Raw genomic sequence first — 25,161 nt, 5'->3', positions numbered from 1 at the left:
GCAGTTCTCTCTGATTCGAGTCCCCAGTCGAGTCCATACTGACTGTGGAGCCTGTGTTCTGCTGGGGTAGGGAGACAGATTTGCAGCCCCACTCAACTGCTGAGCACGGCTCCGGTCCCGCCTATCCAGGAAGCCTTGCCGAGGAACTGGGGCAACTGGAGCTCGTCCTCCAACCATGATTGGTCAGGGAGCCAAGCCGGCCGCCCTGTCCCGCTGTTAAGCATAGCCTCTGACCCTGCATAACTAGGGAGCCTGAGCAGCGACCCTGGGCAGGCCCAGAGCCCAGCCTGTGGTCCTGCCAAGCCACGGAGCCGGCCTACCCGGCCTACCCGGCCCTACACGGCCCCACCCAGCAGCAGACTCCAGCCTCTGGCCCTGGCTGGTTGCTGAACACAGCCCGCAGCCTTCCACAGGCAGGAAGCCCAGATGGGGACTGGCCTTGGTCACAGAGCACAGCGGGCAGCCCAGCCTGACGAAGGGACCCAGACAGCAACTCGCCTGCCCGCAGAGCACAGCGTCTAGCCCCTCCCAGCTGCAGGATACAGCTGGGGGCCCCTCCCCACCACAGAACCCCACCAGCAACCTCGCTTTTACACGGCTGGCAAGTCTCTGTTGGCTGTTGACGAGAGGCCTGCGTTCTCGGGACTTTTCCACAGGACTGCTGGAGTGTCCTCCTGACGTGGCGGTTGGCTTGTCCTGGAGCAAGTGACCCAAATGAACGCAAGGTGGAACCTGCAACGTCTGTGACCCAGCCTCCGAAGTACTGCCCTGTCTTTCCTCAGTCTCCTCTGGGTGACACAGATCGGCGCTATTCGGTGTGGGAAGGGATTTCAAAAGGACAGGAATACCAGGCGGTGAGGGTCACTGGGGGTCATTTTGAAGCCTGGCTGTGACGGTCTGCCTTCCTGATCCTAACCCTGCCACATGTTCACGGCTTCCGAATCGTCCTTGTCCCCCCACCCCACACGTACATCCCGTTCCCGTATCAGTGGAGCGCGGCCAGCAGCCTGCCCGATCGCAGGGCCTGGTCTACAGCCCTGACGGGTCACAAAGCACAGTCTGAGCCTTGTCCAGAGTCTGCCTGCACACGGAGTAAAGCCAGCAGAACCATCCTACCCAGGAGCACAGGCTGATAGCCCAACCAAACAGGAGAGATCACGGAGTCCAGCCTGTAGCCCTGCCCCATCACAGAGTCCAGTCGATGACACCACCCCACCACGGTGAAAGCTCACCCAACCAGCAGGGATTGCAGAGCCTGGCTAGTGGCTCCCTCTGACCACAGAGCCCAGCCAGTGGCACCACCCCTGACCTTAGAACCATGTAAGAGAACCATCTTAGAAGGAGACCAGTCAGCCCCCAGTTAAGCCCTCAGATGGCTGCAGGCCTGGCTGCCATCTTAACTGCAATCCGTAAGAGACCCCCAGCCAGAGACACCTCACTAAGCTACTCCCCAATTCCTGACTCACAGGCACTGTGAGAATCAATGCTTAACTGTTGCTTTAAGCTGCTAACCTCTGAGCCATTTGTTAGAGAGCTAATATAACTAATACACACTCTTCATTTTCTAGGTTTTTACTCATTTCTATGGAGAAACAGAAAGGAATAATAAAACAATAAACCAGAAAAAGTCACAAAGTTTCTAGCAATCTTATAATGCTGCCTTTGGTTTATTCCCTGGGCTGTCTTTTCCGATTTTCTAAGACTATTCCAGAAGTTCCTCTAAGAGGGTTCTGAGAGTCTTCTAGCCACAATTCCTGAGAGAAGACTACCTATCCTACCTACCACCCACCTCAGAATGTAGTCAGAGATGATGACATATGCTTATATGTGCAATTATTTGGGGGGGGGGAACAAGTATAAAGAAACCACATGTCCAATTCTAAGGAAAATGGTATAAATTACAATATATTTTTATGATACAATATCATGTACCCATTACACAGCATAATTACAAAGAGACCCTAACTGTTCTGGAGACACTTTTATGATGTATTTTTAATTTAAAAAAAAGCAGAACATGGTCTTATGTGTAAGTGTAGTATTTTGTGTGTATGTGTGTGGACATATATGTTTATATAGTGTTTTAAAATACAATTGGGAACTTCTAGCAGGGATTATCTTTGGATGACAGGATGCAGATGACTTTTTCCCCTTTATGCTTTTGACAGTGAATGTATACTACTATTATAATCAGATAAAACATTTAAAGAAAAACGGGGGAATCCTGCCCATCCCTCAAGAGTGTCACCCGTGAGACTACCCAAAATCAATCTCTTTTTTCTAGAACTTCATTATCGTTCCTTTCCTCGTACGCTCCCATGTCTTCTTTGGCGTTTGCGTGCAGTTATAAATGCAACAACGTAAGTGTACCACCTGGGTTTAGCGCTCCAGAAAATGGCCTCGCTGCTCTCTCCTGAGCAAGACCCTGCACACAGGCGGGGCAGGCCCGTTCTCCCAGGCTCTGATTTCCTCCCACGGGAGGCGCTCCCTGTGGACTCACGGGACTGAACAGAAGTCCTCTCCCCATTAGAAACTTGTTGTCTGGGGGCGCCTGGGTGGCACAGCAGTTAGGCATCTGCCTTCGGCCCAGGGCGTGATCCCGGCGTTATGGGATCGAGCCCCACATCAGGCTTCTCCGCTGGGAGCCTGCTTCTTCCTCTCCCACTCCCCCTGCTTGTGTTCCCTCTCTCGCTGGCTGTTTCTATCTCTGTCAAATAAATAAATAAAATCTAAAAAAAAAAAAAAAAAGAAACGAACTTGTTGTCTGGTCGATCCTGAAAAGGACTGGCTGGTGGCATAAATGCATCGGGTGGTGGGATTTTCTGGGCGCCAGTAAGGCCTTTTTCCTTTTTCCTGCAACTGATGTCATTATCCCAGCCCACAGAGATGAATGTTCTGGGCTGGAAAAGTGGAAAGTGACCCTGGAGCCACGATGCACTCCCTGTCACATCACCGCACATCCGGGAAGGCTGCCCTGAAGGTCACAAGAGAAAAGGAAACCAAGGCCACAGCGGAGGTGGGGAGCTAGGAATAGGTGGGGGTGGCAGTCGGGGAGTCCAGTGCACCCCTCGTCCCGCCCACTCCCAGCTATGGAACCGGCGCTGGTGTGGGTGTGGGCTCAGCACGGTCAGGGCGCGAAGTCTTCTGTAAGAACAAAGGGCCTAGGAGTTGGGCTTCGGTCAGTGAGAGAGCTACCGGTGAGGTAGATGTGGGGGGGCAGGCGGATCTCTCACTCAAATGGCCTTTCCCTTTGTAGTCTGGCGCTCGCAAGTGGCTCGTGAGGTCAGGACGAGCCAGGGCCCCATCTTTCTCCCTCACGCCCAACATAAGTAGCAGACGAACTGGAGTCCGGAGTAGGGGAAAGGCAGTCTGAGGAGGTTGCAGAAGTGCCCCCCAGAGGCAGACAGAGGGGCGCGGCCCGCCTAGCTCACCGGCCACGAAGACCTTACAGAGATTTAGGGCCACTGTACACGTGGCCAACACAAATCTCGGTTCCCAAACCGACTGAAACCTGTTTTCCTGTCACTTCTATTCTGAGTTCCCTTTCCACTGGGATCCAGACGAAACGCCATCTTGGTTGACAGGGCATCCCATCTGAGTTCCAGGGAGCTGACGGCACGAGAGCAAGGGCTGCCGGCGTCAGAAGGAAATACGGACATGCCTCGTTTCGCTGTGCTTCGCTTTATTGCGCTTTGTGGATGCTGCTTTTCCTTTCTTTTTTTTTTTTTAAGAATCGAAGGCTTGTGGCAACCCTGCGTCAAGTCTATCGGTACTTTTTCCAACAGCATTTGCTCACTTCCTGTCTCTGTGTCACATTTTAGTAATTCTCACCACATTTCAAAGTCTTTCATGCTTATTTTTGAATTGCTGCGATTTCATGATAAAACTTGAATGGAACAGGAGTTACTTCTCATGGAGGAGCAAAGAAAGTGGTTGCTTGAGCTGGAATCCCCTCCTGGTGAAGATGCCGTGAAAACTGTTGAGATGACAACAAAGCCTTCAGAATATTACATCAACATAGTTGACCCAGCAGTGGGAGGGTTTGAGGGGGTTGACTCCAAATTTGAAAGAAGTTTTGTGGGTAAAATGTATCAAACAGATTGCATGCTGTAGAGAAATTGCTCCTGCAAGAGTCAATCAATGTGGCAAACTTCATCATTGTCTTTTTTTTTTTTTTTTTTTTTTTGAGAGAGAGAGTGAGGGTGTGGGGGTGGTAGTCAGAGGGAGAGGGAGAGAATCTTAAGCAGACTCTGTGCTGAGCAGGAGCCCAGAGCCTGATGCGGGGCTCGATCCCACGACCCTGAGATCATGACCCGAGCTGAAATCAAGAGTCAGACACTTAACCGACGTAGCCACCCAAGCCCCCCACATCGTTGTCTTATTTTAAGAAATTGCTGCAATCACCCCAACCTTCAGCAACCGCCAGCCTGATCAGCCAGCAGCCAGAAACATCCAGGCAAGACCCTGCACTTCTGACTCACTGAAAGCTCAGGTGACGGGCAGCATCCTTTAACCATAAAATATTTTTTGATTAAGGTATGTACATAGTTTTTGTAGACACAATACTATCGCACATTCAGCCTACAATGTAGTGTAGTGTGGCTTAGGGGGACGTATTCAAGCCATACTGGGAGGTATGCAGTTCACAGAGAAAAGGAATTCTCCGTTCTCTCCTTATTCCTGCTTCTCGGAATTCTTATCCAAACATTTTGGCTGTTCCCTTAGGATGTCATTCCCTTAATGGATTTAGGCTTTTGGAAACCAAGGTAAAGACCTTCCTTCCGTTCTGCTTTCTGCCCTCCTGTACCCCTTCCCTGAGGTGTTGGACAAACAGCTTAGTCATTTGAATCTAAGCAAGAGCAAAAGGAAGAAAACCCAGTCAATCGGTCAATATGTCAGAGATGCTATCTGCCACCTAAGTGACCTTCCTCCTGGAGTACTGAGGAGAAGCTAGTGGGAGGATTCGTGACTTTGGGATTCCAGTTGCATCTTCCTTGGAGATAAAAGTTGAGAAGCATCAGTCATTCCCTTAGCAAGTAAGAAGAGAGGGAGAAGCTTTTTAAAAACACATTTATTTTAAAATTTTACATCATCTTTGGGTAATTCAGAATTCGATTAGTCATGTTTCCAGACACTTCTGAGATCGAGGTCTCCAAACCAAGGTGAATAGCTTATGTGATTGAAGGATTGGGGGACCTCATGATATAGGATGAAGAGATAGCTACTGACAAAGACACAACCCCTCGAGACGGGGACTTCCCTGCAGCACAGAATCACCATTTTTAAATTATGTCACAATTATGAAACCTCTCACCAGACGAACAATAATACCCCTGTCTTATTTGCATTTTACTAGTCTCCATATAGAGAGAACACAGAATTAAAAGTCCTGTAGATCCAGAATCACACTTATATTAATCCGATCCCTTATAGTAATTAAAAGCTAGCATCTACCCAGTGTAGTCTCGGTGTCCACACCAACGCCTGTCTCCTGCCCCCTTCCTCTCACTGTGTATGATTCAAAGATTGCAATGAGTGCATCAAATCAGAACCTAAAGCAAGCTGGGGATTCATGGGCCCAGACAGGTGGGAAAGACTCCCTCCCCACAGCAGGAAGCAGCCCAAGTGCTCGGCCCATTCCGAAGCAGAAAGGCCAGAGCTGCAAGGAGATGGCGGGTGGGGGAGGGAGAGGAGGGGGAGGAAGAGGAAGGGGAGGAGGGACACTTCTGCACCTGCACTCCCCCATGTCCTCGGATGGTTTCCTGGGTGTTCCAGGCAGGGTAGTTGTCTCCCAGTAGAATAGTTAATTCCCTGATGACTGGACCCCCTCTCTGACCTCCCTCAAAGCAAGGTCATGCCCAGGTGTGAGCTTGGAGCAGGTCCTTAGTAAAGGGAGGAAGGGAGGGCAGGAGGAAGGAAGGCCCCATGTACTGAGCACCTGCTATGTGCCAGGTACAGAGCCGGGACAGGTGTTTCGTGTAACCCTTACAACAGCGCTGTGAGGTAGACTCATCACCCTCATTTTACAGATGTGGAAACAGAGTCTTAGGAAAATTCGCTCATGGTGGCATGGCTAGTGTGTAGGAGAGCATCAGTTGGAAAGCCCAAGGCTTCTCCCTCCAGGGCTCCTGCCGCTGCCTATACAAGCCAAGGCTTTGGCAGCCCGTGAGTGCGTCAGCTCCCAGACGACTCTTCTAGGGCTTAAGCTTAAGAGGCCCTTGAGCACATGGGTTAGGAGCCCTCGCTCTGCAGCATTACTTTGTGTCCCTGAGCAAGTCCTTTACCTTCTCCTCACCAGGGCCCAGACCAGTCCAGCGCGGTTCTCCACTGGAGAAGGGGGTAGCAAAACTACCCGGGAAGCATGTTTGCACACCACGGTGGGAGGGCCTCTGTCTGGAGACTCTGATGTTGCACCTTGCTGGAGGGGTGGAGCGCACGGCCGTCCGATAACCCCTGTGAGAATCCGTTATGATCGCTAAGGTTCTGACTTCTGAGAGCAACTTTAAATTCTAGGGAACCACATCCCCACTCCCTGAGAGACATTCTGCAAAAGGCCCATGAAGGTGAAAGCAATCATCAGATCAGGATACTTTTAAAGTACAAAATGCTTAAAAGTAATTTGAGAGAGGAAAAAAAAAAAATCTGCTTTAAGGGGGAAAATGAGATGGCAGCCAGGAGGGGTGGGGTGGGCATTCATGGGGAAGCAGCGGACACAGTGTGCGAACCCAGCAGCAGTGAAGGGTCCGCTAGGCCGAGCATGGACCAGTCAGGTTTTGGCATCGGGCTTGCCAGGTGTCTGCCCTCAGGGGAAGCAGTTTCCTCGGAAAATCACTTGGGCCTCAAAGTTCAGGTGGCCCTTAGAGAATAAATGGGCAATAAGCGCAGAAAGGAAAACACAACTCAAATGACTCAAGCATCTGCTTGATGCGTTTCTCCTCTTCCTCTAAAACCTCCACAGCCCAGCTCGGCGAAGCCCTCTCTGACCCATAGACACAGCAAATGCGTGGCCCCTTGGCACATGCAAGCCCACAGCACGGCGAGTCTGCCTCGCCACCAACCCCCGTGCCCGGAGCACACCGAATCTTCCGTCTCTCCTCCACTGCACCGTGAGCCTCCGGAGGATGGAGACCGTGCCCTCCCGGGCCTCTCTTCTCCATATGGAGAGGATGTGGCTTCATTGAGACCCATTGTGCATAAGCACCCAGGCTAAGGACCCGCCAAACCGGCTAGAGTGATAGGAATGCCACCTCTCCCAGGGGCATGGACCTCGGGAGCAACTTTGTTCTGGAGGAATCGAGCATGTTTCCTATGCCCTGTACCACTTACTCGTTCCCCAGAGCCACCCTATACCCGGGCACAATCATAATTTGGGAGAATTTCTTTTACACATGAAATCCATGTCTAGGTACAGATTTCGAGCAAGAGAGAGCTCTGGTTTGTGAGATTAACATCATTCCGATGGGGAAACAGCCCAGCGTCGGCAGCCCTGGGGGGAGATAGGTGGTGTGGAAACAATGCTTGGGGTGTGTGGACACATGTGTGGCGGGAGGCGCTGGGCTCGCACAGGTCTGCGGCTCCGGGGCAGGCTGGACCCGGCTGCTTGCTGTTGGGACTCCTGCAGCCTGAGGCTCTCGTTGGCAGAAGGCCCACCATGCGGGTTGTGATTGTTCGGGAACGTGATCTGCCCGGACTTGGTGGAGAAGGGCGAGGGGACCTGACTGGGGAGCCCATGCTCAGCAGCGAATTTTCCGGAAGCCAGGCAGTGTAGCTTTCCCCAGCAGGTAAATGTCCTCGTCTGTGCCCTGGTTGAGGTGCTTCACCAGATTCTTCTCAAAGAGGAGTGGGTGGTAGGCGCCCATCGTGCAGGCGCTGTCGAAGAACTTCTGGTAGTAGTAGCACACGTCGGTCTTGCGCTTGGACGGGAGGAACTCGTAGATATCCACCTGGTCGCACAGGGTCATCATGATGATGATACCTGAGGAGGAGAGCGGATCAATTTTTTGGTGTCCCCTTAAATGGTACACCTGAGGCAAGTGCCTCCCTTGCCTCATCTTTCAAATCCCAGCCTGCTCTTCCTGTTTTCCTACGTCCCCCTCCCTAAGCCAAATCTGCCCCTCACGCAGGCCTGGCCCAATGCTGCTCCTCCACTGAGCTCTCTGACAGCACCCCCAGGAGCGCTGCTCTCTCCTGGCTTCGGACACCTGACTGAACTCCCCCACCAAAAGCCCTACAGGAGAAGGATTCTATCTTATTGATCTCTGGCTCTTAGCTAGAACTTGGCACAGCGTAGAAATACAGCAAAAACCTAGCAGTTGTTGGTTAACAAAGGAATGAGTGAATGAATGAATGAATGAATGAATGAATGAAATCCCATTCTCTAATCTCTTCTAGAAACAAACACAAGAGATCTTTCCCCAGATACTGACTCACCAAGCATCCCAGAGGATGGGGGGTTGGGCTGAATCTCCTCTGGGGAGACTTCTTGAATGATGTCCCACAGCTCCCAAGGCATCTGGGGCTTGAGGATGTAAAAGGGCTGGTCTGGATGCAGCTTGCGGTAGCTCTTATAATTCTCAAAGAAGCTGTAGTCGGGGCTCTGGTACCACTGAAGAGAAGGAAATGGTCTTCTCAAGGAGAGGGAGATGACTTGGAGCCCCTTCCTCAGAGCAGATTCCAGACTGCCCATCACAGCTCTCGCTTGCTAGCACAGGGGACCCAGCCTGCGGCCTATGCTCACAGGGAATTTTGAGCTTGGCTACCCTGGAACAGCTTCAGACTCCGGGATCATGGACTCTGGGAATGCCATCAGAGCTCAGAGGGGCCCTTGGCACCATCTAATCCCACCTCTCATTCTTAAAGGGCTGAAAACTGGGCTGCGGCGTGTCGCATGTGCGGGTTGGGAGCCCTTGTCCTGCCCCAGGCACACCTCAGTTCTAAGTGAGATCCGAGCAAAAGTGTGGAGGCTGAGGGGGTGAGGGTGCCAGGGATCACCAGTGCCTGTCAGCTCCTAGTGGGTCTGACTTCAGAATCCAGTGACCTCAAGATGGCACGCTGTGTCCTTCCACCCTGACGCCATTCCCCTGTGGCACTGCAGCCACATCAGGGAAAGGCCGGCTGACACGCACGCCAAAACCAAGAGCACCATTCCAGAGAGGCTGTGGGGCAAGCAGGCCTGAGACTCTGTCCTCTTCCTGGAAGACAGCCCTCCGCTTAGTAAACCCAAGTCCTGGGACAGGACACTTTCCCTCTCCCCATTCTGGAAAAGGGAAACAGCCATGCCTCTATCTACTTCCCTATGCTGTTATGAGTGAATTGGGAAGAATTCTGGAAACCGGAAGTAGGTCAAGCATGATGATTCTGTCCTAGGAATGAGTAGCCACTGTCTATTCCTGCTGCTCTGCCTCAGAAATAACTGCATGAGACGGACACAACCCCACCCCAGACGGTGAGAAATCCAGCCACTGTTACTCCTGACCCCTACCATCATTAAGATGGCCCTGCGGGGCAGAGCACAGAGAGCGCTGGTATCGGACAGGGATACTTCTGCGCTGCTAGTCCGGACTGAAGTGCGTTCCCTCCAGCGGAAAGAGCCAGTCCTCAGGGGTGGCCCAGGTCAGCCATGACTTTCCAAACCCAGGAACTCGGGAACTGGATAGGCAAACAGAAGACTCACTCCCTATTTCCCATGGACACCCACTTACCTTTGGGATATCTGAATGGTAAACAGACGGGTCCCACACAATTAGGATTCCCTCGTTGTACAGACTGTCTTTGAGGAAGCGCCCTTCAGTGGTGACCAACTGCAGGAAGAAACAAACTGTCACCTGAATGTGGACCTGTCAACGTTCTGTGTTGAGAAATAACTGACAGGTGGCAAGTACCATCGAGGTAATTCATGTCAGTGATCCATGAGACCAGCTGGCAGACGCTCACCTTAAAAAGCACATGTTGCCGAGGGGGAAACAGAGAGACAAGTGGCAGAAACCGAATCAAGCACTACCTTAAGATAAAAGCAAGAATCACAATAATCGCTCCCCACCTCGACCACTTACCATCACGAGGTGGAGACGTAATCAGCGTCACTGTAATACCTCAAGAATGACTACGTACAACCCAGAGAGCAGCAACTTGCCACGAGCCTCTGAGCTACTCCGTCCCCTCCCCCAAGGGCAGAAAGGCCTTGGAAGCCTGAAGAATATAGTCCCACCTCCTCCATATATCTTTGAGACAAAAACTATTGGTGGTGGGCCCACCTTGGCCAGGGATCATGTGGTCGGACTGGGTGCTAAGGAGTCCCCAGGGAGCCACAGGGTGCCAGCATGAGTATGGCCATGAGGTGAGTGAGGCAAACATTTCTGTTTACCTCAACACATGGCCATCTAAAATGAAGATTACTGGAAATAAAAATTTCACAGCCTCTCTTACAGCTAAGCCTGGCCACGTGATAAAATTCTGGCCAAGGGCATGTGAGCAAGTGCGACTTGCAGGAAGTATCCTTAGAGGCAGAGTCATGCCTTTCCTTGTTCATTCCTCCTTCCTGCTCGCTGAAAGTGGATGTGATGGCTGGAGCTGGAGCAGTCATCTTGGACCATGAAGTTGAAGTCACATGATTGAACAGCAAATGCACAAGGTAGTAGGAGCCCTGGTTCCTGACACACTGGAACACCATAGCAGCTCTGGAATGTCCCTCCTTGGACTTCTTTTACATGAGACAGAAATACATTTTTATCTTGTTAACCTTGTGTTGAGGGGTGGGCAGAGTGTTGCTGTCACTAACAGCCAAACCTAATTCTACTTAGTACCGTGAGGAGCTTGTCTGGGAATTGCAGGTTGGGCAGGGCAGCTAGGATACAGAGGGAGAGCTGGAAGGTGTTAGAAAAATGTAGGCAGGGGCCATGCCAGGGAGCTTAGAGTCTTTTCAGTAGATTATGGGGCTGGTGAAGGCTTTTAAGTGAGAAGGATGTAAACTGACCAGTGTTCTGGAATCTCTAAAGTTTGAGAGAAAGGGAGACCAGGTAGAAGCGGCCGTTGCGGCCGAAGAAATGACGGAGAAGGAACGAAGACCAGAAGCTCCGACCGTCAGCTGCAGACCTGCAGACCCACTGGGCGTTGAGAGCAAAGCAAAGGGGGTTAAAAGTGACTCCAACACCTCAGGCCATTTCCTAAAATGAGAATGTGGAAAGAAAGGCAACTGTTATGTGCCTATGGAGGTGAGGTGGGGATCTGAAGTTCAAGGTTGAGACACAGCTGCGGGGCCACGGGATCGAGGACCGTCTTCTGACTTTAAGTGTGACCCTCTGTCCATGGGGAGCACTGTCACTCCCGGCACAGGCATTCAGGGCTGCGGTCCAAAGGCAGAGTACGCATCCCGGCAGATGGGGCTTTGCGAGACAGACACGATCGAGCTGGTGACAGGGAGGCCCAGGGAGCCGTGGGCGACCTCCCACTATTCTATACGTGTCTTCTGAGACCGAATTCTACAGCTTCATTCCCTATTCCCATCCCACTCCTTCCCCCTCAAAGCAGCTGGTGCACTGAGAGCCCCAGTCTTTTCTTGAGCCTCGCTTCTTTCTCCGCAGAGGACCGTCGCCGGTGATGTACGCGCACTTGCGAGGATCAGAGAGAACCTGAGTTGTTTGAACATCTCCTGCTCCTCTCCAGTAAGCACACAAGAAGGAGGCCAGTAGCAGCAAGTTCTGGCACCCTAAGACTCTCCCAGCATCTGTGGCTTCACGGTCCTCGGAAATCCCAAGAGAGCTGCTCAAAAGTCTTCTCCATTCCGACAAAGGAGAATAAACATCTGGTGACGTTTATTCCAAGCCAGGTACGTTCATACGGTGTCTCAGCTCACCTTCGGAACCGTCCCAGGAGGTCATTATAAATATGCTCGTCATATAACTAAGGAAATAAACTCAGAGATGCTAAGAAACTCACTAGTTTCTTCCCTTTGGTCTGACTCCAGAGTCCACACTTCTGACCTACGTCCTGCACTGCCTCGCACAAAGAGGGTAGGGTGGGTCAGCCACGGGTCTGGGGAGGAGACGCCGAAGAAGGCAGCTGATGAGGGAGACGGACATGTCACGAGAATGTTGCTTCTTACCTGAGTCATAGCAAGTCACAGCTGGAAGATCCTCAAGGGCCTGGACCCAAGTCTGTCATTTTCAGATGGGTAAACAAAGGTCCATAAAGAGAGACTTGTCCCAGGCTTCCACGTGAGCTCGGCACAGAGCCAGAACCAGAGTCTAGAGGCTGGCTGCTCCCCGAGTGTTCTTTCTTTCCCCACAGGGCTGTATTGATAAACCATGAGGCATTTGAACAGCGAGCACGCTGCGGGGCCTGCGTCACCCTCGGTTCTCACCATACACAGTGGGGAAGTGGCTGTTCACTCCAGCTACTTGATGAGGCGAATGACAAAGCACGAAACCGAGAAGAGGTGAAGGTAAGGGCTAGTTTATCACGAGGAGGAAGAGAAAGTGACCGCAGCTGGGACCTGCGCGGGGCCAGGGCAGAAGCTAGCAAGCACTTCTCAAGCTTAAATGGACACGGCTCTGAACTTACGTACTCATTCTGGTCGCCCTTACGTGAGAGGTCAAGATTTCCTCAAACACAAGACAGCCTCAAAACTGCTCGCGGAAGTGGGCAGTGCTCCGTGTCTGACTCGCTCTGTGGTCTTAGGAGGGCTGCTTCCCGTCTCCAGGCTCAGGTGCCTTATTTATAGGACAGGACCACCCTGTGAGGCCCTGCCTGGGCAGCCGGCCATGACTGGACAGCATCTCAGACTCCCATTTCCCCCAACTGCAGCGCAAGGCACCGCGGAGAGATCAAGGTCTTCTCAAATGCCCCTGCACTTAACCTCGTGCAGAGTCTGACCTGAGTTCAGGGATCCCAGGAGCCTCGTGATGAGGAAAGTAAGTCATTGCCACAGCAACGGAGCCCCAAGGAACACCTGCCAGGAAAAGGCTACACCAGGGAGATGGGGTGGGGCTGTTAGAGAAACCTGTTTCAAGTCCTCTACAATCACAAAGCAAGAAATGCTCACTGCGGAAAGTTAGAAGAGACAAAATACACACACCTGTGTATATATATATATATATGAATAAGAAAACAAACATCAATCATTGCATTCTTCAGATATTGCCTTATGAATATGTTGGTCTTTTTTCTTCCCAAATCTTTTTTCCCTCACAGTTATGGGCTGAACTGTGCCCCCTTTCCCCACCAAAATTCCTACGCTGAAACCCTAGCCCCCTATGCGACTATATTGGAGATAGGGCCTTCAGAGAGATAATTAAGGTTAAATGAAGTCACAAGGATGGGTCCCTAATCTGATAAGATTGATATCCTTATAAGAAAGGGAAGAGACACCAAAGATCTCTCTCTCCACAGGAGCATGGAGGAAAGACTATGTGAAGATGCAGAGAGAAGGTGGCATCCACAGAGCGAGGAGAGAGCCCTTACCAGTAACCAACCTTGATGGCACATTGGTCTTGTACCTCTGGCCTCCAGAATTGGGAGAAAATAGATCTCTGTATGAGCCATCCCATCCGTGGTAGTTTGTTACGGTAGGCCTAAGAAACTAATACAGTGTGTGTGTGTGTGTGTGTGTGTGTGTGTGTGTGTACTGATATCTTAACTACAGAGTCTAGACTTAGTTGTTTTGTTAAACTCGGAAAACAAAGTCCATGTCTTCTCACATATCCCTCACAATATTTCCCAGCCCCAAAAGGGGCATGAAAAGGAAGCTCTAAGAAGCTACATAACTGGCCCAGGATCACATAGCAAGGAAGGGAAAGAGCTAGGACACCAATCAAGGCCTGTCTGGTCTCTTTCCACTGCACCAGACAACCTTCATTCAAAACAGCAAGGGATGATGCAACAGTCTGTGTTCTAGCTGCCAGACTTGCAACCTTGCCAGAGTTACAAAGCCAGTTAGTGCCACAGGAAGACAAACCAAGGGGTGGCTGAGGTCCTGAGTAGATATGAAAAACAAAGGCCTGACTAGGGTAAACCAGACCTAGACGGGAAGCAGGTGCTCTAACAGGGAGAAGGGCACCTCAAGTGGAAAGCCACCACAAACCCCAAATCAGAGGGGCCTGTAATTCTACCCCGCAGCCTAGGAAGTCATCAAAAGAACCATTAAGGATAAGAAGAAGTAATGTTGGAAAGTACTTAAATGTCCAAGCAGAAGAGGTTATGAGAATAAGCCACGGAATGGAGCCCCCAAGGAGTACTATCCGGCTATGACAAAGAGGAGGAAGATCTCGAGGAGCTGATACGGAGGGATTTCGAGAAGATACTGGGGGAAACAGTGTAAAAGAGCATCTAGGACCCCCTGCACTACGTTCCGTGCGAGAAGCCAGGGGGATTAAGGAAGCATACGTACATCTGTTTGTCTTGACAAACACACATACAGAAGGACAGATCAGAGCACAGTATGGGCGGCTCCCTAGCAAGCGTGGTGCTGGAGCCAGCTGGCAGGAATTTGGGAGGGAGTTAGAATTCTCTGACTATACCTTTCTGGGGAGTTTTGAATTTGGGGAGTATGTTAATATTCTGCATAATTAAAAAGAAGGAGGAAAAGAAAACCCCAAAACTGAAACAAAATGCATACAACAGAATTTCATATGAATTCAACAGTCTCAGTTCAGAGAAAGACAAGGACGAACCCAGGTAAGGCAGGTGTACATCACGTGACTGTGTGACCTCAGTCTTGGGCAGGGTGTGGAAGAAAACTGCGAGCCCAGCCTGAACGCTCTCCGGGAGGTTTGCAGTACAGAGAGATGTGCAAAGCAATTCTCAAACTCCCTTAGGGGTCTTATCAATTGTGAGCAAATAAGCAGGCGAATGTGTTAGAAGCAGGAGGGGGGGTGCAAATATAGAATGGGGAAGGCAAGGGACACCTTCTGTGGTAGGCTGAAGTCAGTCGGGGTCATGTACACGCATGTCTATGCGGATGTGTCCGTGCACACACGCAGGTATGTGTAAGTATACAGTAAGTATATGAAAGCACGTGCACGCGCACTGTGTGTGTGCAGGTACACATACGTGTGTATACGTGCTCTATTTCCTAGCTCGCCCGGCCGTAAGGGCCAAGAAACCAAGATACCTCAGTAGGCATGAGCCACCTAGCACCCAGATCTTGGTTTCTAATATCCATTTTTTATTTTATTTTATTATTTTTTTAAAGAGAGAGAGAAAGTGAGGAAGCACAAGTTGGGGGGGGGAGTGGTAGGCAGAGGGAGAGGGAGAAGCAGGCTCTCCGCTGAGCAAGGAGCCTGACCCGGGGCTCGATCCCAGGACCCCAGGACAATCAATTTTTACTTAAAAGAGCCAAGACTCCTTGGAAAAAATGTCATATCCCAGAGTTAAGTTAGGTTAGGAGGAGGAAATAAAACTTTCCTGGCTATCTCAGTGCTCCTGCAAACAGCCCTAGACTCCTAAACGCTTCACATACCTATCAGAATAAACTCTGTAGCTGTTTGTCTAGTTAATTGCTCTGCTCTGGTTCAAAACCAAATAAAACTTCTCTTATCTTCCCAAGAAGCCAAATGGGTATAGCCCAGATGACATCTCGAGGTTAATATAGAGATATCCTAAGAGGCCAAGGAGACCAGTGCAGGAGGAAAGAAGCCCAGGAACTTACAGACATCTCCAGTTTCACATCTGAGTGTGTTTATATTCTAAGGGGCTGGAGTAAGAAGGGGCCCCTTTTAGGAAGGGCAGAGGACAGCCACCTCCTGCCTTTTATAAGCGGTGTGTGTGTCGGGGGGGGGGATCACTTCCTTTTTGTGCCTTGCCTATGGGGTATTTGGCTAGTCAGGTGGGATCATTGCATTGCCCTGGGAGTAGGAGCTTGGACAAAGAGGGACTAGTACACTCCTTATCTACTGTAAAGTGTTAAATAAGAAATCTGTCTCTGACCCAGAACACTGTGCATACATATATTCTGGATAAAACTAATAAAGACGAAACCTTTAAAACGAGACAGATAAGAAAAAAATTAATTGGAATATCTTGTTATGCCAGAAGACACCAAAGTATTAAAAAAAAAAAAATGGTGAGGGCATGCGTGTGGCAGGGAAACAAGAGCCAGCTTCAAGGAACTCCCACCGGCCAATTCTAAGACAATTTGAACATCAAAGTAATTCAGAATAGTGATGAGTTACAAACCATTGAAAAAATAGGAATCCGTGAGTTCTTACCAATAATAAATAGAGAAAGAAAGGAGAGGAGGGAGGGAGGAAATGAGGGGAGGGAGGGAGGGCTGTCACTTACAGTAGAATTCTGAGCGCCAACCCAATGATGCGGAACAGGCAGACCTATAGTGAGAAGACTACCATTTTGCAACCATCATAGTAAAGACCGTTCAGGCAAAAGTGAGCCGTGAATGCTAAATAGAGGAGGAAATTTTGATCAGGAGCAGAACAGTGGCGCAGGTAGTGAAGTGCTCACCCATATACTACGAGGGAAAGATAACAGCTATAAAAGCGGAGAAATCAGACAATACCTTATCCAGGTGATCAAAATTAAAATCAGCTGAGGGGCAGACAGACATCGGATGCCCCCTGATGTGACGCTCTTAGGAGGACCCAACATCACGTATGTAGTTTTCCAGCCAGGAGTGTATGAACTGAATCTAATATTGAGAAAGCACTGGACAAACCCCAAATAATTTATATCTTTGAAGAAGGACTTTATTCTTCAAAAATGCCAGTGCCCTAAAAGACGAAGAAAGGCTATGAAAATATTCCAGATTAAGGGAGACAAGAGGGGCAGGAGAACTAAATGCACTGCCTGAATCTGGACTAGATCTTGTACCGAAGGGGGAAAAAAAAATACATGCCATAAAAGATATTATTAGGTCAATAAGCAAACAGATCAGTCTGGAATTCAGACAGATTAAACTATGTTATCAGCATAAATATATGATGTTGATAACTGTACTCTGGTTGCATAAGACAATATTCTTGGAAATTCCTAGGAAATACAGCCTAAGGTGTGTATTAACTCAGTCCATTCAGGGGCTATAACAAAACACCAGAAACTGAGTGCCTTGTATAGCAGACATTTATTTCTCGTAGTTCTGGAGGCTGGAAAGTCCAAGATCAAGGCACCAGCATACTTGGCTCCCCAGTGAGAGCCCCCCTCCTGGCTTACAGATGACTGTCTTCTCTGTGTCTCATGAGAGAAAGTGAGCTCTGGTCTCTTTCTCTCTTCTTACGAGGGCACCCTCAAAACCTCTCCTACATCTAGTCATTTCCCAAAGGCCCCGTCGCCAAATACCACTGCACTGGAGGTTAGGGCTTCAGCATATGAATTCGGGGAGACACATTCAGTCCATAAGAGTCTGCCCTGGATCCTCCAAAATCATATCTTTCTCACATGCAAAATAGATTCATTGCACCCAACCTGCCAGATGTCTCAACTCATCCCAGCATCAACTTGAGAGTCTAAAGTCTTGTCTCACGTGACTATTACCTAAATCAGACAAGAGTGAGATCGTTCATTCTGAAGCAAAACTCTTCTCCAGCTGTGAACCTATGAAACCAGCTAAGTTATATACTTCCAAAGTACAGTGGTGGGATGGCATAGGCTAGACATTCCCATTCCAAAAGGGAGAAATCAGAAGGAAGAAAGAGGTGGCAGGACCCAAGAAAGTCCAAAACCTAGCAAAGTAAATACCCCTAGAAGTTAAGGCTTGAGAAGAATCCTCTTTGGTTCAATGCTGTGCCCTATGGACCCACAGGGCAGTGGTCCCACCTCTGTGGCTCGGCCACGCCGCAGTCACACCCCTAAGGCTCTGAGCAGCTACCATCTGGCCTCTGAAAATCAAGGCCCACTCCCACCTCTGAAACTAAGGATGCAGCCTCGATGATTTCTAAATCACCTTTGGGATCATGCTTTTCCTGTCACGAAGAAAAATGCCATTCACAGCCCAAGTGCTCTCTAGTCCCATCCTGTTGGACCTAAGAGGCCCACGGCCTTCCTCCACTTCGTCCTGTATCCATCTCCGTCAGCTCAAGCTGGCAGCGTTTCTGCTGGGGGAGCTGAGTAGACCCGTGGTTCACACCCTTGCTCATCTCCTTATCAAATGGTTTTGGGGCCACCCCTTTGTTTTCTCTTCAGAACAAGCTTTCTCAATTTTTTGGCATATAGATAAGCCAAGAATTTTCCAAATCTTTAAGTTCTGTTTCCTTTTTGCTAAGCGATTCCTTTTTTAATTCATTTCTCTCTTCTCACATCTCACTAAACGCAGTCAGGAGAAACCAGGCCAGTCGCTCAGCGCTTTGCTTAGAAATCACCTCAGGTGCATCATCCAATTTCTTTGCTCACAAGTTCTACCCCCTACAAAGCGCTAGAACCCGGTTCAGCCAAAATCTCTGTCACTTCATAAGAAGGGTCACTCTTTCCCCATTGTTCGAGAACATGTTTCTCATTTCCATCTGAGACCTCACTAGAAGGGCCTTTATTATCCATATTTCCACCAACATTCTGTTCACGATTATTTACATACTCTCGAAAAAGACAGAAGCTCTCTCTCCAGCTCTCCTCTACTCTCTTTGAGTCCTCACCAGAATTTCTCTTAGTGTCTATATTTCTAGCATGTCCCTCAAAACTCCTCCAGCTTCTACCAATCACCCAGTTCCAAAACCACTCCACATTGTTAGGTTTTTGTCATAACAAGACTCCTCCTCTCAGAACCAAAAGATCTTAGCTCAGGCCACTATGACAAAGTAGCATAGACTGGGTGGCTTAAACAGCAGACATTTGCTTCTTACGGTTCTGGAGGCTGGGAAGTCCAAAGTCAAGGGGCCAGTACCTTGGTTCCTGGTGCGGGTGACCATCTTGGCTTGTAGACGACCACCTTCCTCACGTGGCAGACACATCACAGGGGGGCTCACACTCAAGACCTCATCTAAATATATTTCTCTCCCAAAGATCCCATTTCCAAATACAATCGCATTGAAGGTTAGAGCTTCAACATATGAATTGAGGGTGAGGGGGACATACACTTTCTGCCCATAATAAGTATTTAGGAATTAATGTCTACAATATATACAACTTACTTTCAAATGAAAACATAGTATGAAGAATGAATAGAGCAGATGATACAACTGTGGGATAAAATGAAAAAATGCATCTGGATAAAGAATATACAGGCATTCTTCATATTAGACATATTACTGCAACTTTTCTGAAAGTTTTAAAGTATTTCCAAATAACAAGTTCAAAAAAAATTTTTAAAGAATTTGGAGAAGTTTGGAGGCAGTCCACTGAGTGAGCAGAAAGTTCTCTAGACTCTACTTCATTCAACAAATATTTATTGCACATCTACCATGTAATGGGCTCTGATCCTGGCACTTGGTATACGAGTGAGCAAAACAGACAAACAAGCCTCCTCTCCGAGACCGAACGTCATGGTGGCAGAACTTGGCAATAAGTGAGACGGGCAACTAGGGTGAGGGGAGCGAGAGGCATGGACTGGGAAAGTGCCAGCAGAGGGCCAGGGAGGAGCCTGACCCAGCTGTGAGGAGGCCTTCATCCTGCCCCGGGGCCTGCCATTACCCTCTGTGTGTAGTGAGGGCCACCTTCTCTTCCCTGGCCTGGGTGGTCTCCTTTGGAAACTGAAATGACCTGACAAGACCCTGGGCTCCACAGGGGCAGGGAGCATGTCTGTCTCTGTTTTACTGCTGTTGTGGGCTGCTGAACTCCAGCTCCCGACATAGAGGCTGGCACGGGGCAGGCGATCCAATAAGAACTTCTGGAATGAATTCATGGCTTGTTGATCTTCAAAGTCCTTTTAAGCTCTGTGAATTCCAATACCACTTGAATCACTGCAAAGGACGTCCTATCATAGCAGACATTAAAAGGATAACGAGGGAAATAAATCTTTTACGAAAAGATAACAAGGGAATATTACGAAGAACTTTATGCCAATAAATTCAATGACTTAGAAGAAATAAACAAATTCCTTGAAAGACACAAACTTCCAAAGCTCAGCCAAGATGGAACACGTAACACGAACAGCCCTAAATCTATTAAAGAAATTGAATTTGTAGTTTAAAAACTTCCCACAAGGTAAATTATAGGCCCAGATGGCTTTACCGGCAAAATCTACCAAACATTCAAAAAAGAGGAAAAACACCAATTCTATACAAACTCTTCCAGAAAATTGACAAACCAACCTCCATCCAGATCCTACCTCTTTCACATCCGTTCTGTCCTCCCTTGAGCAACCCACTCAGATTCTTTGAACCTTGGTGTCCTCACATAAAGTGGTAGGTTATGATCACACTTCGCAGCACTGTGCTAAAGGTCCCGTGAGATAAGATACGTATGGGCCTCAGACAGAAGAACCACTGGATAAGTGGCACCAGCTATGGTCTCAGAATAAGCCCCAGTGAGTGACCCGAGAATGTCCCGGTTGAAGTCCAATCAGGACATCCCGTTGCCGGGGCGCCTGGGTAGCGCAGTCGTTAAAAGCGTCTGCCTTCGGCTCAGGGCGTGATCCCGGCGTTCCGGGATCGAGTCCCACATCGGGCTCCTCCGCTGGGAGCCTGCTTCTTCCTCTCTCTCACTCCCCTGCTGTGTTCCCTCTCTCGCTGGCTGTCTCTCTGTCACATAAATAAATAAAAAATCTTTAAAAAAAAAAAAAAAAAAAGGACATCCCGTTGCCATGCAGGGAACGTGGGCCTCCTCTCCCCAACCTGGAAGAGAGCTTCGTAGGCAGACCTACCATAGCCTTAAATGAAATCTTTGCAGGATGGAGATTTACCCCTTCACTCACCACCTGGAAGAAATGCCTAAGAAGGGGGTAGCCTTCCAAACCCAAGAGACTTTTCAGGGCTTCTCCATGCTCCTTCTTCTCGATCGCTGCCCCTACCAATCTGGAGGTCGTACCCATTCTCTCTGAAGTCACGCTCTCCAGGCCCAAAGTGGCCAGCAAGGCCTGGAGATCCTGCGCCACTCCTCTGGCTGGCTCCTTCCTCTGCTCTCCTCACGCCAAGCCTTCTTTGCTCAAACCTCCTCTCCGGAAACCCTTCTTCCCCTCAGCCTCCCTTTCTCATATCCTACTTTGTGGGGAATACAGCAGCCCTTTCATCCTTCCACGACAAATGGCCTCCAGCTACCTTTCTTGGCCTTCTTCCCTTCTGACTCCCTCCTGCGGGGCTTGATCTTCAGCGGGGCTTTGGATCAATCCCTCCTCCCCATCACTTACTTACTGCCCCCTCTCTTCAGTATATTCAGCTTCTCCCTCTGTCAACTGGTTTCTCCTCATTGACTCAAAAGAAATCTTATGGTGGTAAAATATACATAACATAAACTGTGCCATTTCCAGGGTCTTGAAGTGTCAGCCCAGCGGCATTAAGTGTATTCAGGCTGTTCCACAACCATCACCACCATCCATCTCCAGCACTTCCTCATCTACCCATACTGAAACTCTCTACCCATTAAACAATAATTCCTCGCCACCCCCAGCCCCGGAAACCACCGTTCTACTTTCTGTCTCTACGAATTGGACTATTCCAGGAACCTCATGTGGGTACCCCGTACAGCATGTGCCCTCGTGACTGTCTTCCCACTGACTTTTAAACGTACTCAACTCTCTCCAATCTAAAAACATGAAAAGAACAGAAACGGGCCCTGGAACTCTCGACTCTCTACGGCTCTTGCCCTACTTCTCCTCTGCCCTTCAGAGCTGGCCTTCTTGAAAGAACCCTCCGCACTGGCCTTCCCCACTCACTCCTGACCCTATGCCCCGACGTGGCTTCTGGCTTCATCGCTCTCCCAGACAGCTGCTGCTGAAGGCCACCGGTGGCCTCCGTGCTGCCAAACAGACAACAGTGCTTCTCAGGCCTCACCTCGGTGGGCCTCAGCAGCATCGGACAGTACTGACTAACCCCTCTTCCCGGTTTTGTTACTCAAAGCCCCTGCGTAGAACTTCCGTCTACACCCTGTCCCTCGCGCTCTCATTCGGCCCCACCGTTTCGTTGCCTCGCAGATAAAGACGCCTGGCAAATTCGCACCTCCAGCCCCCTCTGTACAGCTGCCTACGTGACATCTCTTCACAGGCATCTCCGAGGCAGCTCAGATCAACCCCCTCCAGAACCACAGTTTTTATCCTGCCCTCCTGTCTGACTCCCACACAACCCAAAACGTCTGCAAGCACTTGCAATCCCAGTGACTTCAGCCGGCCAGCCACACGAGCCAGAAACCCAGTAGCGCCGGCAGCTCCTCTCCCTTCACCCCTCGCCGCAGACCCACGAACACCTCTGGCCCACACAAGCCAAATAGCTCTCGAATCCCTTCCATCCTCACAGTCACCCTCATTTCTCCTCTGCAGCAACTGCTACATTTCCCTGCAGGAGCCTCCTAACTGTCTCTCTGTGCACCGCACAGCCTCTGCGCTGATGGACACCGGCCACGTGTGCAGAGTGCAAGTCTGGTCAGGCCACGGAGAACATCCTGACCGCGGCGCCAGGACGTGGCGCCTCCTTACCTTCAGCCTCTGGCCTCACCACACTCCCACATGCACTCCCCTCCTCCTGGGGCCCTGGCCTTGCCCTGCCCCCTCCCACACGTGGCCTCACCTAGGCCCTACCCTACTCGCCCTCCATGCCCACCCAGCTGTCTCGCCTCCTCAAGGCTCCTGACGTCCCTGACCACGGAAGATTTCCCTGCGGCGGCTCTGGGAGCACCTTGAGCCTCTCCTCCGGAGTTCTCTGGTGCCACCACCCATCTCTCTGCACGATGATTGGTTGTAGCCGTAGGCGGCCCGTGAACCCATCTCAGCATGGGCCCACACGAACGTAAGAGTAGCTCTCCTCCACTGACGTACGTGCCGGGTCCCAGGGGCTCTGCGTGGTCTCCTCGCTGCCTCCTCCTAACAACCTTGTGCTATGAAGGAGTGCTGCTCTTCTCCCCTCTCCGCATGAACAAATGAAGCTGTCAATACTTACCCACCATCATTTAGCCATTAAGAGGCAGAGCCAGGGTTTCCGCCCCAGACAGGCCGACTGCAGATCTACGTACTGACCACCACATTCTACTCGGTTCTATCCATATTTGTCAAGTGGGGGGAGGTGGGGGGAGGCAAAGGTGGGTAGTCGAGTACCACCTTACACAGAAGTAGAGGTTAAGCTGTAGCACTTCCTGAGGTGCTCTCTAGCTCCAGGATTTCTTTGACTGGGGCACGAGAAGGAAAAGGAGAAAGAAGGGAAAACTCATCCCACCTCCTCTGCCTGGTTTTCAAGACTTGCCAGAGTCCAAGCAGCCATGAAGCTGCAGGCTCACCTCCCTCTATTGCGCAACGCAAATCCATCCCCACCCCCACGCCAGCCAGACCTGTTTGGATGTCTCCCTCATTTCCTATGTGCCTCTGTCCTGCCAAAAGCACTTCTTAGAATGCCTTTCTATTACGATTCTTCCAAATCCTGCCCATATTTCAAAGACTAGCTCTGGTGCCATGTGCTCCAGAAAGTCTCTTGCTGACCAATCTATTTCTTTTAATCTGCCTTCTTATAGTTTATAATAAAAGTAATATAAAAGCCCAAAATATAAGGTTGAATAATAAATAGGAATTGAAAACACATAGAGTCTACTGAGGATATTACAGGGACAGAAAGTGATATCATCATCAAGGGATTTGAGAAAGGACAGAAAACAAGATGGCAGCCACTGGCAAAGAAGTGAAGTTCGTCAATCCAAGTCTCTTCATACAAAGGTTCCTAGGACTGTGGTCCTCAGATGGAAAGCGGGCCATGCAAGAAGCAGCTTCTGCCCAGCTGGTGAATTCCTGAAGGGCAGGCAGTGAAGAGATCACTGCCTGAGAGAAACGGAAGTGGAGCCTTGAGGCAGAAGAGTGGAGAAATGCAGGTGTATTGGAACAGTACGGAAAGGGCACTTAAGATCACTCCCTGGATGTGCTCCATGTCCACAGAATCCTAGGCAATGTACAGAGTCTACACATTGACATAAAAACACCCCAGGTTTACATGTTTACACAGAAAACAATAAACATCAATGGTTGTGAGTGAGGTGAATGGGTTTGCAGACCTCTCATGCTACTTTTGAGATATGTGTCATCCAGTTTTGTTCTTTGGGTTTTTTGTTTTTTGTTTTTTAACCACCAATTAAATCTATTAACAGAACTTTGTGGCAAGAGTATTTCTCAAGACCCCATCAGTTTTGAGAAATCAGCATATGCTACCTGGAAATACCTCAGGAAACTAATCCTTTAGGGGAATTCATGAAGCAATACGTGAATTCGAGTGCCATGTAACACATCATCATCTGGTGATCATGTCTTACAATACTTGTATACTATTTTATAGCTTATCGAACATGCCCACATTCATTGCTTCACTTACTTTTCCCAGCATCCCTCACTCTGATATTCTCTGCCATGTTGTCCCTTGCGCAATACTCCAGATAAAACCTGGCAGCTACTGGGACAGCAGAACTCTCCTTTCTTGGAGCACTGGACACCTCTGTTAATGCCAGCAAATGCCACAGGGGCTTTTTCATGAACACATCACCAGGCTGGGTCTTAGACTCCAGAACTCAGGAAGGTCACAGGACTTAATTAACTTGGCAGCTCTGATGTGCTCCCAGCATGTGGGGTCTATATAAGGGCCCACACTGCAGTCCTTCCCTCACTCCAGATCTGCACAGAAGAAAGTTTACCTGAGAGTTCATCAGGCGAATGGTGGTTTTCGTGCCCACATCTTGTTGGAAACTGGCTGTGGGCGCCCCATTAAACCTCAGGACTGCGTCATGATCATCTATAAACCACAAGGAAACAGAAAAGAGGTGGTGAGCACCGGCAACATGCAGAAACAGAGGAAGGTCTGGAAGGAAAGAGGGCAGGAAGAAGGGGAGGGCAAGAGAAGCATACTTCCCAGTCTTTATCCCATCGTGAGTCCCCTCACAGGGGAAAAGGATCATATTCATATGGGGCAATCTGGCACAGTTTGTAGACAGATGACCACTCGCCGGTCTGGTCACTGCAGAAGCTAACGAGGCTCATATCGGGCCTCCCTGAAATCCCTGCCATGACTCCAGTGCGCCTGCGCACGGCAGAGAGGTGACCAGGGCCTGTGTGCTACCTCATGTGGAATCACTATCCCAGTCACCAAAGAAGCCAACTGAATATTCTCT

The 25,161-nt window shown here is 49.8% G+C and overlaps 1 protein-coding gene across 10 annotated transcripts in view; it reads right to left on the bottom strand.

Moving 5' to 3' along the window:
- Positions 1-5,054: 5,054 nt before the first annotated feature.
- The window catches only part of ST6GAL1 (ST6 beta-galactoside alpha-2,6-sialyltransferase 1), a 116,876-nt gene continuing 96,769 nt past the window's right edge, over positions 5,055-25,161 (bottom strand). For all 10 annotated transcript variants that reach the window (XM_045811225.2, XM_087861483.1, XM_045811223.2 and 7 more), the window contains 4 exons: positions 24,688-24,785; positions 9,702-9,800; positions 8,431-8,605; positions 5,055-7,975 (listed from right to left, as the gene is read on the bottom strand). In XM_045811225.2, coding sequence (XP_045667181.1) covers positions 7,734-7,975; positions 8,431-8,605; positions 9,702-9,800; positions 24,688-24,785 — 614 coding nt within the window. In that variant the 3' untranslated portion in view covers positions 5,055-7,733. The remainder of the gene's footprint in view (positions 7,976-8,430; positions 8,606-9,701; positions 9,801-24,687; positions 24,786-25,161) is intronic.

The sequence above is a fragment of the Ursus americanus genome, chromosome 4 (genome assembly GCF_024610735.1).
Source record: "Ursus americanus isolate L20-20 chromosome 4, mUrsAme1.1.p, whole genome shotgun sequence".
NCBI classification, from domain to species: domain Eukaryota; kingdom Metazoa; phylum Chordata; class Mammalia; order Carnivora; family Ursidae; genus Ursus; species Ursus americanus.
This window is presented reverse-complemented; position numbering and strand designations above follow the sequence as displayed.